The following is a 13,914-nucleotide window of genomic DNA, read 5'->3' on the forward strand; positions in this document are numbered from 1 at the left end:
CTGTGTGCATTCTCTTTAAGAGAAGTGCGTTGGTCTTGAGCAGCTGTTTGTTTTTCTTGGATGCCATCCCTGCTGGCTATCACAGCCAGATGTTATGGTGACAACTCTTCCTAGCACCTATGCCTCAGGTTGAGGAGCCCAGTGTGGAGCTGGTACCTCTTGCTTCTCAGAGGTACTTCCACAGCCAAGATAGTCCTCCAGATTCTTAATCACCATATTGTGGGTTTGAGACCTGCTCGTTCTGTATCTCCTCTACTTCTACCAGTCTCGATGTGGCTTTTTCTCTATAACCTTTGTTACACAAGTTATGTTACAGGAATTCTTTGTATTTGTATCTGTAATCTAGTGGTTCTCAGTGATGGTTATTCTGTAATTCAGTTGTAATGTTGACGTCGTCACGAGAGGAAGTGAGCAGAGTTGACCTACTTTGCCACCTTGGCCAGAAGTCTGAGAGTCTTCTCTTTACTACCTGTTTCACACTAAAACCCATTCTAACGAACTTTTGCTATCCCTAGCCTGGTGATTTTCATGTTTCTGGGGATAATTTTTAAAACTTTTTTGAGGCTTGGTAAAGAGCACAACTTGAATTTCCAGCAGGAAAAAGAACTAAAACTAGGTGCAGCCCTTATGTTTGAAGACTTATGAAGTAAATAGTCACAGAAAATGACTATTGATAAGCATTTCCAACTGGACTCCCTGTTTATGCCATTCCAGGGTGGGTTAGTTCAGTTTCTACTATAGAACATAGTATGTGAAGACTGGAAGCTGTGAGACCACAGTCAGATGATGAAAGACATGTCAACCATGATGGGTGAGGAAGGGCTCAGACAAGGAGATGTTCTGGAAGGAATACACAGAGACAAGAGCAAGGGTGAGGACTGTCCTGTGGCAAAGGAATTTGATGTTTCCTGTAAATCTTAAAGGAAAGGACAGGACCCGTGGGTGGAGGCTACAGGGAGAGGAATGTTAGTGTGTTTGAAGGAAGAATTTGGAATGGATGGGCTCCTCAGGATGTGGGCAGCGGGTTCTTGGGGCTCTTCACACATCTTTTGGAGTGGCTCCTTGGCAGGAGACTGCAGTTGGGCCAAACTACCTCTAAGATCTTGTCCTACCCCCCAGATACTTTTGTTCTCAGTATTCCAAGGCCTCTTAAAAACACTATTAGACTTTAAGAAGCTTTGTATTTGAAGGTTGGGGGAATGTAAAAAGATGTCCACCTCATGCATATTACTGTAACTTGTTTGGTAGGTAACCAAAATATTATAAGCTGATTCATCTGTAGCTCCCATTTACCGAGCATTTCATATGTGTGGGTACTGTGTCAAATGCTACACAGAGATTAGTTTTACAGTAAGCCAGTAAGGTCAATATCTGCAGCTGTATGGATGAGGGAAGAGACTTAACGTAGGACAGTGAGTTAGGGGAAGTAGTAGCCAAGGTACCAACATACTTTAACTCCAAAGCTGTATTTGTAAGTATAGGAGACTGAGTTTTGTTTTGTTTCCCTTTCCAGACCTGTACCCTCCATTTGTAAACACAGATGTATATTGGTTGGCGATTATATTAGAACATACCTGAGGTTTCTTCCAACTCTTCAGTGTTGGTAATTAAATATGCTACTTCTGGTCTTTTTAACAGCCACTTTGCCCTACGCTATGCTGTAAAGCAAGGGTAAGCAGACCTTTTCTGTAGAGGGCCAGGTAATAAATGATGTAGCCAATATTCATCTCTACCATTGTATGCACAGACAACTTGTAAGCAGTGAGTGTGGCTGTGTTCCATTCCAATTTTATTTACAGAAATAATCTTTGGAGGGACCTGATTTGGCCTCGGTCTGTGGTTTGCTGATCCTACTTCAGGGCTGTTTTCTTTCTTTCTTTTTTAAAAGTATAATTTAAATTTTTTCCAGAGAATTTCTCTTCAGTCCTTAAGGACTTAGCTCCTTACCTGGACTTTGGTGGAGGTCGCGGGGCAGCACCTGCAGGTCTGAATTGGGGTGGGGAGTTTGGTCCTTCCGGGCTTCACAAGCACTGCTCCTGACCACTGTGCTGTGAATGGCCCAGCTCACACAGTTGTGCCGTTTTGCATACAGCCTGGAAAGACACTTCAGAAATGTCCTTCATGGCTGCAGCGGCTACTATGTTTCTAATGAGAACTTTGTGACCTTGTCCTTGGACATGCATCAGGCACAGCTGGTGCAGCAAATAGGCTGTACATGGCCATGGCCACTTTTGGCATGACCATGTTCTTTTTCATGGTCATCTTGGAAGTGGGGACCTGAGAGCCCAAAGCTGTTTTGCATGGTAGACACCAGGGGTACTTCCTGGTCTCTTTAGGGCTTTGGTCAATTGTGCATACATTTCTGTTTGTAATTATTCATAGGCTTTAGGTAAATCCATTGTAGTGCCCCATATTTCCCATGGTGGATTATCCCTTAAGAGGTGCACTCTGTGTGGAAGCGCACTCTCTCAGCCTTCTGGTGGGACCATAATTTGCACCACCTCTGTGAACCAGTGGTTCCCTTCTTACAGTTACTGCAGAGACATGCACGTGGGTACAAGGAGACCTGTTCGGGATGGTAACCTGCAAAATTTGGCATATCTGCACCATGGAATGCTGGCAGCAGTTACAAAGGACATGAGGGGTCTCTAGTTTCTAACATGGCTTATCAAAAATTACTGTTTAATGAAAAAGCAAATTATAAGTAGATTTGTACAGTACCTTTTTATGTTAGAAATGTATTTTTTATACATACATTTTATGAGGGTTGTGTGTGTGAAGGTGTAAAAAAGGCCTGATGGTGTCTATACCAAACTAATGAAAGAACTGGGGAGGTGGGTACAGAGGAATCTGGGGTCAGGGCTGGTGACTCTAGCTAACTATCATATTTCTCTTTTTTTCCAAGGAGAATGTGTTTGTATATTATTTGTGTAATGAAAATTTAAGAATAACAAAAAAGATCTGCATAATCTCCATCAGCCTTCCCAGAGCATCCACGTAAACAAATGACTGCCGAGATGCAGGGGCATGCTGGGAAGGGTGTCCCCAACCCCTGTGGTTGACTAGATTGTTGCTGTTGCATCCACTCAGCCCTGAGAGAGGAAGGTAGAAGGGCACACTGATGGCCAATGGATGAGAACCTCAGCTTCCATGACTGTATGTTTGGGCACTGTTGCCTGTCATTTGCATGGTCACTTCACTTTCCTGCAAAGTTATTATGTAGTCCACCTTGTGTTCCTCTTGAGGAAAATTCAGAAAACAAGGTCAGTTTTAGACATGACGTAGGCATCAGAGAGGCAGCTGCAAGTCCAAGGGGAGGTTGGTTTTATGGTAAAGAGGTATGACAGGCAAAGCTGGGCACAGATGAGTCATGTACTTATTGTTTAAGGATCAGTCAGTCCATGTCCTTGCTAATGGCTCTGCCATATTTCTGTGTGTTGATCCAGGAGGAGGAGCATAAAAGGAAGTTGTCCATAATTGGCTTTAAGCAGCACACAGTAAAACTTTGAGCTCTTCTGCTCCACCTTTCTTGTAAGTTTACTGTTTATTCCCAGTGCTCATGACAACTAATTAAATCATGTGATAGCATATTTCCATAAATTTGGAACCCTTAAGTCTAAATGGACTTTTTATTGGTTCATATATATTTAGCATAAAAGACTGCATTACAATAAAAATAATTTCCTTCAGCTGAAGTCATTTGCTATTTAAAAGAAATCCATCCCGTTGAGGTGTATTTAATATCATATGGCAGTTCTTGATGTATTTTATATCCCTCTAGGCTCTGAGAATTGGAAAACCAAGAGGTTTTGATGTTTTGTGTGGCGACAACTGAATTAGAAGCCAAGATGAATATAACCAAAGGAGGCCTGGTGTTGTTTTCAGCAAATTCTAATTCATCATGTATGGAGCTTTCAAAGAAAATTGCTGAGTGAGTTATAATCATACCATTACAATCTATATTATGTGATGTTTTAATTTGATAATCAGACTAGCACTGATTGTTAAACTTGATAGCAGATAGGTCATCTGCATATCATTTATATATTAAAGACGAACCTTTTTGTAAACTGTTGTGACACCCTATGCATTCTTTCAGCAGATGTTTATTGAGTGCTCATGAGTGGCGTTAGGTGCTGCATATGTATAGAATATTTGAGTATAAAGAACAGTGAAGTGCATACTATATAGAAATAGTTTATAGATTATAGTTCAATGTAATTTTAGTTATTTTAGGTCTTGATTTTAGATATTGGGGATTAACAGTGAATAGCCAGTCAAAATCCTTCCTTCTTTCATGGATTAGGGGTCCAAACAAGAAGCCAGCCAGCAAAATAAACAAGATAATTTCAAATAGTGATCAATGCTGTGAAAAAAACAGTGAAAGGAATGATGGGGTAGGTTATGTTTTAGCTAGGATGCTTAGGGGCCTTTTAAACTAAGGGGATGATACGTGAATTGAGAAACTTGAATGAATCACTGAGAGAAGATCCGGGTGAACAGCTGTCCAGGCAGAGGGACTAGCAGGTTCAAAGTCCCTGTGGTGTGCAGCACTGTTGGTGTATCTCAGCCACATGGGTGGAGGGTGGAGGGAATAAGGAAGGGGTTATGAGCCAGGCAGAGCAGGACTGTGTAGACTTTCTTAGGGAGGCATGGGATGAGGGGTTAGTGAAGTACAATTTAGTATTAACTTGAAATTTTATAATAAGAATACCTCTATTTTATTTTTATTTATGAGTCATCCTTAAATAGTAAAGATGTTGAGTCTATTCTATTACCTTTTCAGCTTTTGCCCCCCTTTCTCTTCTCTAGGCGGCTGGGGGTGGAAATGGGCAAAGTGCAGGTTTACCAGGAACCTAACCGAGGTGAGCTATCTTTGACATGCATAACATCGATCTTTGTGCAGAACATAACATCCTCAGTCCTTCATCCTCTTTATTGAAATGGTTAGACTCAGTGTCCAGTTGGTTACATTAGGATGAAGTCACGAAAGAAGGTGGCTGGTTAGTGGTCTTTTAGATCCCACTAGTACCAACTAGATACAGAGCCCTGGGAGCCCAGTCACATCTGGGAGCTTGGATGCCAGTTCTCAGACCTCATTTGCTAAAAACTGCAGAGATACATAAACCACCTGGTCAACTGAATGGAAACATCGTCTCAGTCCGTTGAATTTATGTCACCTTAGACAGGATGAATAGATCTTGTGTGGCCACAATACCACCATTGGTGGTTATTCTTTACCTCTGTGCAAGCTGCCATGGGTTAGACTTCATGAAATCTTGTTAAGAAATGCTTCTTGCTAATTGATTTATGCCATAAATCAATAAGATTTTATTTAATTGCATAATTATCTCAGGTTGTAAAAAAAAGCATGTGTTCTTTAACCTTTGTAATTTCAGTGTTCTAGCGGGGTGATGGGCAGCTTGCGTGGGCTTGAGAATCAGACACTTTATCCTCGGCAAATTATATAATCTTTCTATACTGCAAATAATTAGGGCTGTTTGAAGATTAAGTGGGATAATTTGTGTGCTTAACACAGCTCTTGGTACATAATAGGTCCTCTGTAAATATTAGTTCCCTCTCCTTTTCTACTGTAGGGTTTTTTCAAGTACTTAAATATTATGGAACTTAAAGTAGACTTTGGTGACTAGGCACAAATTTGCTCTTTTCCTATTTATTTCTCCATTATTGCCTCCTCTTTTCTGTCTCCCAATTTGTCCTCATGTGGCTTCAGTATGAAAAAATGTAATTGAAGAAAATGTGCAGAGAGAGTTTAGAAATGATTCTGCTGCTAAAGGGAATTGAATAATGCCTTTTGTCTAGCCTGGAAGGGAGGGTTAAGGGGAGAGCTAGTGGTAGAAGATTTGGGAAGAGGTCGGTCCACACTTCAGGTTCATAACTGATGGGAGGGAAAATACTTGGTGTCTGTTGTGAAGAAAGGAGGGAACTAGTGTTTATAGATTTCTTCCTATTTCCAGATTGTGAAGAACTGAGTTCAGGGATGATGTTAGGGTAGGAGGTCTCAGAAGTAGCAGGGGCAAGATTTGATTCCAGATCTCTCTGACTCTAAAGCTCATTTTCTTTCCATGGCACCATGCTCCTTTTATAAACATCTATTTTATTTTTTCCAGCATTTTAAATGAAAATGTTCAAACATATAAAAATGTTGAAAGAATGTACAGTGAAGATCAATGTGTATATCTACCACTTAGATTCAACAGTTAACATTTGCCATATGAATATGTATGTGTAGAAGTCAGTTGCACACATCAAGACACTTGACCCCTGAATACTTACTTGATCATGCATCTCCAAAGAATAGACTTCATCCTATATAAATATACTGCCAATGTCCCATTTAAAGATACTTGATAATTCTATAGTCGTTTAATGTCTAATCTGTATTTAAAATTCCCTAGTTATCCTAAAGAGCCTCATAGCCTTTTTTTTAATAATTCATGGTTCAAGCACTATATTTCTGTATCTCTGTAGTTTCTTCTAATCTACAACGTTCCCCGCGCCCCCCCCCCCCCCCCCCCCCCAGCTTTTTTGTTCCCATGACACTGACTTTCTGAAGACATTGTCTTGTTCTGTTCTTGGTTTGTCTGATTGTTTCCTTGTGGCTGATCACAAGTTTTTTTTGAGAGTAGGGATACTGTACCTTCTTTATCATTATTCTTACATTATTGTAACATTTTGTGCCTAATAAGTTCTTAATAGTTGCTGGTTGACTGAATGAGTATATAAGTTCCTATTAAGATACCATGCTCAGAGTGGTATACAGCACTTCCTGCTTTTATATACAAGAAGTGAGAAGGGTAGCTTTACTGGTTTCAAATCAGAAGTGTAGTTCTGTCTTAAAGATATCATATGACCATGTTTAGAAAGGGTGACTAATAGCAGTATGTTTATTATCCTTTTGTAGCATCTGAAAGTAATCTGTTTTGTAGTAGTTCCTGTTTCCATATTTTGTAACATTGGAGAACGTTGCAAATTTTTTGTGTATTTTTAAAAACATAAATTATGTACCTACTTCACACCTCACCTCTTTTTCCTTTTCTTTCCAGAAACAAGAGTACAAATTCAAGAGTCGGTGAGGGGAAAAGATGTTTTCATCATTCAAACTGTTTCAAAGTAAGTGCCAGTCTAACAGAAGTGTGTTGCTTTCTTTGTTTCTATTTAGGCTTGAGTGTTTAGAGTCAGAATTGGCTAGACAGGAAGAATTAAGATAGTTGTAAAGTTGGTATCTTACTCTGCTAATTTTTCTGACTTTGCTGACTTTTATGTGTTAGTGTTCTTGAAAGGTGGCAATAACCATGTGCAGTATCCCCCAGTTATCCACAGGGACGCAGTCCAAGGCTCCCAGGGGTGCTCAGAACTGCAGGTAGTATTGAACCCTATGTACATTCTGTCTTTCCTATACATACATATCTATGATAAGTTTAATTTATAAAGTAGGCATAGCAAGAGATTAACAACAAATACTACTAATAAAATAGAATAATTATAATGGTACACTGTAATAAAAGGTGATGTGGTGTCTCTGTCTCTCTCTCGTAACTGATCTAATAACCAAGATGGCTTACTAAGTGTCCCAGGTTCGATTCCCAGCCAGGGTACATTCCTGGGTTGCAGGCCATAACCCCCAGCAACCGCACATTGATGTTTCTCTCCCTCTCCCTCTCCCTCTCTCTCTCCCCCTCCCTCCCTTCCCTCCCTAAAATAAATAAATAAAATCTTTAAAAAAAAAAAAAAAAGATGGCTTACTAAGTGACTAATGGGCAGATGTCATACACAGCATGGATATGCTAGACAAGAAATGATTAACCTACCAGGTAGGATGGAGCAGGACAGCGAGCAATTTCATCATGCTACACAGAACAGTGCACAATTTAAAACTTAGGAATTGTCTATTTCTGGAACTTTTCATTTAATATTTTCCTATCATGGCTGACCACGGATAACAAACCACAGAGAGAGAAACTGAGAATGGGGACATGAGGCTACTGTATTGGAATAGAGGCTCTTAATGATAATAGAACCCTGTCACCCCTCAGCATCATGGTGGGGAAATTGCAGAGCACAGGACAACTTACGTCACTTCTGGCTCCTGGGTGTTTGCACTACTTTTACCTCCTCAGAGACAAATATGAGTCCATTTGAATAAATGCACAGAAGTGATTTATGTTACCTGAGGGGATAAGGAGGCACTGAAGGCCAAATTGGACTTAGCGTTTAGGACTTCAGAAGGGTGTGTCTGGTAATCCTTCCCATTTTCAAGTCCTCCTATTTATTTCCTTTTATTATTTTTGTTTACTTTAATACTTACCATTCTTTTCCTGCTTTTTTTGTCTATTTTTTATTCCTTTAGCCAAAATGATCTCCTTAATTTTCTCTACATGTCTCAGTTTGCATTGTTCTGAACTGTGCGGTAGGCTTGTGTTAATTCAGCCACTTTTACTTTTGTCCAGGTTGCAGAAAGCCTGGGCATCTATGGTCTCTTCATAAAATACTATGAGAGCTCTGACTGGTGTGACTCAGTGGATTGAGCGTTTTCCCTCAAAGCAAAAGTTTTCCAGTTCAGTTCCTGGTCAGGGCACATGCCTGGGTTGCTGGTTCAGTCCCCAGTTGGGGTGCATATGAGAGGCAGCTGATCAGTGTTTCTCTCTCACATCGATGTTTCTCTCCCTGTCTTTCTACCTCCCTTTTCCTCTCTAAAAATAAATACAATCTTTAAAAAAATAATAAAATACTGTGAGATAGTTAATATTGAAATTTGATATTATCAGATACGTATTGTACTTTATTTTAGTGCAGACCAATGGCAGGCATTAAAAGTATAGGAGCATTTTCAAATTTAGAAAACTCTGTTAACTTTTCCTGTAATTCAAACAAGTTCATTATTTGAGTTTGGCGTTGGAAAGCTTTGTACTAGCTCATAGAAAAATGGTGCTCCTGAGAGCATAGTTTAGGAACTTGGGTGTAACTTGACACTAACAGTTGGTTATTCTTTTCTTACCCTTTCACATAGAATGCTTTTCTGAAAGCCTCCTTCAACTCCTCAGATGTCAGGCTTGGTATTAGATATTAATGGAACGCTGACTCACCCAAATAATCTCTGTTCTTACTCATTCATTGATTAACTAATATGTATTGAATATGCTAGTCACTGTTACAGGTGTGTGAGATACATTAAAGATTAAAACAGATAATCATCCTTGTTCTCATGGAGTATGTAGGATGGGCAAAAATAGATTTACCATTTGTAAGGAAGATGATACAGTCATTAACAGGTACTAATACAAGAATAAGGTCTGTGCTTCGTGTGTTCAGAACTGTAAACTCACTTTTGCCCCACCCTATATATCTAAGGCTTGCAAGTTACATAATAAATAAGTAGATTATTTAGTTTGTCAGAAGGGATGAGCACTATGGAGGAAACAGAACCAAACAGCATAGCAAGGAATTGGGAGAGTGATGGTGGTGAAAGAGGGGACAAACAGTGGAAAGCATAGGCCTTATTCAAAGTTGACATTTGACAAAACCTGGGAGAAGGTAGGGGAGTAAACCAGGTGGCCATCTGGGGAGGAGAGCCAGGAGCTCATGGAGGGAAGACCCTTGGGTGGGAGTGAGTACGGACAGGTCATTGAGTATCGCCAGAGTGGGGGGGAGCATGGAATAGCTGTGGATGGCAGAGAATTGGGGGTGATCACAGAGGGGCCTAGGGAGCCGTTATAGGGCCATCGACAAGATGGGGACCTATTTCTGGACCTTGAGCAAAGTGGTGCATGATCTAACTTCCATTTTAATATCTAGATAGATACTGTGTGGAGAGGGGACTACAGAGGGACTTGGGGGGTGGGGGACAGGGAGACATGTGGTGGCAAGGCTGTCATAATCACCTGGTTGAGGGGCAGAGTGACAAAGCCCCGGTGCAGTAGTGGAGTAATGAGGTACTATAGCTTTTTGGATAGGAAAGCAGTTAAGGGTGCCTCTGAGGTTTTTGTCCTGAGGAAACTAGGGGAAGAGTGTTGCCATCAACTGAGATAGCAAAGGTTTTTATGAGGAAGCAGGCTTTGGGGGCAAAGAGCAGTTTAGTTTGGAGTTTGTTGAGTTTAGAGATGTCTTAACGGACATTCAAGTGGAATCGTCAAGTAGCTGTAGAATTTGTTAGACTGGAGTTGAGAAGCTGGAACTGGGGCTATAGATTTGAGGGTCTCCAATATTAATAAAGCCGTGAAATTGGATGAGAAGCCCAACAGATGAAGGGAGATAGTAGAAGAGGACAAAGGAACAAGTGTTAGGACTGAAGTTGGGGAGAAGAAAAACCAGCAAAAGAAACCAAGTAGTGCAGGAGGAGAACATGGGTGTCCTAGATGCCAAGTGAGCCCAGTGCAGCAGGGAGCCAGTTAAGTGGCTGTGTGTGATGCCACTGAGGGGTTTGGGGAGAGAAGGACTGAGAACTGGCCTGGTGATTTAGCCACATGGAAGAAATGGGGCAGCGGGGAAAGTGGTCATAGTTCTTACTTTTAATGGGCAAAATAACAGTATATACAGTAAAGGCTGATGGGTATGACCCTGGGGAATGTAGTAACAAATTGATGATGGAGGCAACAGAGGGAGAATTGCTGGAGTAACATCTAGTAGGCAAGAGGGGAGAGGGATTAGTGTGTAATAGGGGGCTAGTTTTAGAGTAACTTGGGTGTGGGAAATTCATCTTTCACTGATGGCTGAAGGCAGGTGGACTTCTCAGATGCAAATTCACATGGTGGTGAGAGCCTGTGGCAGCTCTTCTCTCAGTGAGAAAGGAAGAAGGACTGTTGGCTGAGAGGGAATGTGGGGGGAACTGATGGAGGAAGAGGAATTTATTGCTTTTTTATTTGTGCCTTGAGCCTCAAGTCTTGCAAGTAGATGCATGGATACTACATTGCTGACACCTTTGTTGGAACAGAGAGATACTATCAAGTGTCTTACGTTCCTCGCTGGGGTTTCTCTCTCTTGGGTTACAGGGACGTGAACACCACCATCATGGAGCTCCTGATTATGGTGTATGCGTGTAAGACCTCTTGTGCCAAAAGCATTATTGGCGTGATTCCCTACTTCCCTTACAGCAAACAGTGCAAGATGAGAAAAAGAGGCTCCATTGTTTCTAAGTTGCTGGCTTCAATGATGTGCAAAGCTGGTAAGACTGGCAGATTTGATAATTGGGAACCTGGGAGTTTTATTTTTATCTTAGAAATTGTAAAGCATTTAAAAAACAAAATTAGAATGTTGAATGGAGTAAAAATAGTGATACCGCATTTAAAGTTAACTAATTTATGAGAAAAGAATGTAGAGAATTCTCTCTTGTTCCCAACTCCCCAAAACACAAAGGTAAGGAGAGTGACTTATTATTATTAAATTCTTTGTTTAAAAGTTATGTTGAAACCCTGACTGGTGTGGCTCAGTGGGTTGGACATCGTCCTGCAAACTGCAAGGTCCACGTTTGATTCTGGTCAGGGCACTTGCCTGGGTTGTAGGCCAGGTCCCCGCTTGGGGGCATGTGAGAGGCAGCTGATTGATATTTCTCTCCTTCTCTTTCTCCCTCCCTCCCCCTCCCTCTAAAAATAAAATCATTTCAAAAATTACATTGAAATTACAAGTTATGATCATATTAAGTCATTTTTAAAGGGGGAAAAGTCATTTGGAACTGACTGTTTTAACACAGCAGCTACTTTTATTTTAGTCTCTTTCCTTTCCCAGGACAGGTTGGTGTATTTTGTAAACCATATGTGTTATTTTGTGTTGTGTATTTTTAGGTAACATTGTGTCTCCCTCTTGTTTCTAAATCACCTCCAGAGTTGTTATTGTGTGCGTACATGTGTGTATATGATTATAGAAGACACATATCACAGCATTTGCACAGAGAAAAATGAATGAAAAGTCCTCATTATCACTATATTTCAATAGACATTTACTATAGAATAAATTTCCTACTGCAGCATTTCAGTGGAGGCAAAAATAAAACAAAGTTTGACAAAACCCAAACCTCGTGAGCACACCCCTTTGAAAACGGTGATAGCACGCTGCCGGGAGCAGGCTGGCTCACTGAAACTTATAGGAAGTTTCTGCGCTTCTCTTCTAGCCTTGCTCCTGGGCATAACATTAGGTTTACTTTCCTGTTCTTTTGGAAAAGTTTTGCTTTTTTATAATTTTTCCAGTTGAAATTTTGTATGCTTTTGTAGTGATTGTTTCAAATATCCTTTACTGAGCCAATGGGTGAAGGTTCTTCATTTTTTTCCAATTATAGGCCTGTACAGTTTGCCTTAATATCTTAAGATAGTATTTATTTTAATATGGCTTTGCCGTATGTATTAAGGAAACTTCAAGGAGATATAATCTGCTATCATGCAATTATCAGAGACATTTCTTGTTATTATCTTTGCTATTTTAAGACTTTAAATTGATGTGAAAATCATGCACCTCTGTGTTACAAAAATGATTCAGTCTTTCCCTCTCGAGTCAGGAAAAACCCAGTTCTCACACAGAGCACTTCACTTCTGACACTTTTGGTCACCAAATATGTAGCTTTTCCCTAAACCTAGCAATTCTTCGTGACATCAGCTGGCTGGCCTATAATTTAACTAATTCTGACAAGTCTATCCAGAGATAGAGTCAGATTCCCCAGGTTCAGGGCTCAGTCCCACAGATCTGTGCCCTCCCCCTCAGGTGCCAATTGCAAGGTTAGGTTGTCACCTGTGATTCTGACCAGTCAGCCATAAATCTGAAGTTCCCACCATCCCCTTCTTGAGTTTGATCAGTTGGCTAGAGCGGCTCATAGAACTTGAGATAACCAGTTTATCATGAAAAGATACAATACATGATACTAATGAACATCTAGATGGAAGGGCCAGCTATGTGGGACTAAGGGACATGGAGCTTCCACACCCTCTCGGCTTTGCCTCTCCTGCCGACGCCTCCACCTACTCACCAGCTTGGAAGGTCTCCCAAACCTTTGCCATTGGGATTTTATGGAGGCTTCCTCATAGATGTAATCAACCAACCATTTCTAACCCCTCTCGCCTCTTTGGAGAAAGGAGGAGGGGCTGAAACTCCCTCGCTTGGTCTCTCTGGTGACTAGCCCCTCCAGGAGCCACCCAGGGTCTCCTCATGCTCTTGTCACTCAGGAAAAAACAACGGCTTTAGGAGTTTTGCACCAGGCACCAGGGATGGAGACTGATAGACAAGTTTTCTGTTATCTCACAATCTCATATTAAAATATCTGAGATACACAGATGCTGAATTTTTATGAGAACAAATTTTAATTGTAGTTTATTATATATAGTATTCTATTTTATCTAGTACTTATTTCGTACAGTACAACTGGTTATTAAACTATTTATGTGTTTGTCTCTGCTTTATTTTCAAAGGTCTAACTCATCTTATTACTATGGATTTACACCAGAAGGAAATTCAGGGCTTCTTCAATATTCCTGTTGATAATTTAAGAGCATCTCCTTTCTTATTACAATATATACAAGAAGAGGTGAGCTAGCTCAAACTTTTTTACTTAACATTTGGCTTAAGGTTGAAAGATGTTTCCATGTCTTTGAGCTGTCCATAAAAGATTCAAACTTGATATATTCTGCTTCAAGTACTACTTACTTTAGAAATGTAATTCACTATATTTTTAAATTCCTAATCTAATTTAATTTCTTTTGCTAAGCTCTTAAGATTGCTTTTCCCTCCTTTGGACATCAGTCACCAGAAGCAGACTAGTCATAATCATGAAAACTCACTCTCATCACTGGTCCATGTGTGGTCCTGGCCTTCTTTTATGTACTCATCTGTCTACCCTAACTTCCTGTCCATCCATCTATGGTAGTCAATGTCCATGATTCTACCACCCAGCAAGTATACTAGAGTCCTCATAAC

General features: G+C 40.5%; 1 protein-coding gene across 4 annotated transcripts in view; it reads left to right on the top strand.

Moving 5' to 3' along the window:
* The window catches only part of PRPSAP2 (phosphoribosyl pyrophosphate synthetase associated protein 2), a 66,480-nt gene that overhangs the window by 14,734 nt on the left and 37,832 nt on the right, over positions 1–13,914 (top strand). Inside the window, exons 2-7 of one of the 4 annotated variants that reach the window (XM_028534360.2) lie at positions 3,447–3,531; positions 3,782–3,931; positions 4,813–4,865; positions 7,068–7,134; positions 11,010–11,182; positions 13,410–13,525. In XM_028534360.2, coding sequence (XP_028390161.1) covers positions 3,813–3,931; positions 4,813–4,865; positions 7,068–7,134; positions 11,010–11,182; positions 13,410–13,525 — 528 coding nt within the window. In that variant the 5' untranslated portion in view covers positions 3,447–3,531; positions 3,782–3,812. Of the gene's footprint in view, positions 1–3,446; positions 3,532–3,781; positions 3,932–4,786; positions 4,866–7,067; positions 7,135–11,009; positions 11,183–13,409; positions 13,526–13,914 lie in introns of those variants that run through there. The other 3 variants (XM_028534362.2, XM_036032889.1, XM_036032890.1) reach the window with 3 other exon arrangements.

Source organism: Phyllostomus discolor, chromosome 8 (genome assembly GCF_004126475.2).
Source record: "Phyllostomus discolor isolate MPI-MPIP mPhyDis1 chromosome 8, mPhyDis1.pri.v3, whole genome shotgun sequence".
Classification (NCBI taxonomy): domain Eukaryota; kingdom Metazoa; phylum Chordata; class Mammalia; order Chiroptera; family Phyllostomidae; genus Phyllostomus; species Phyllostomus discolor.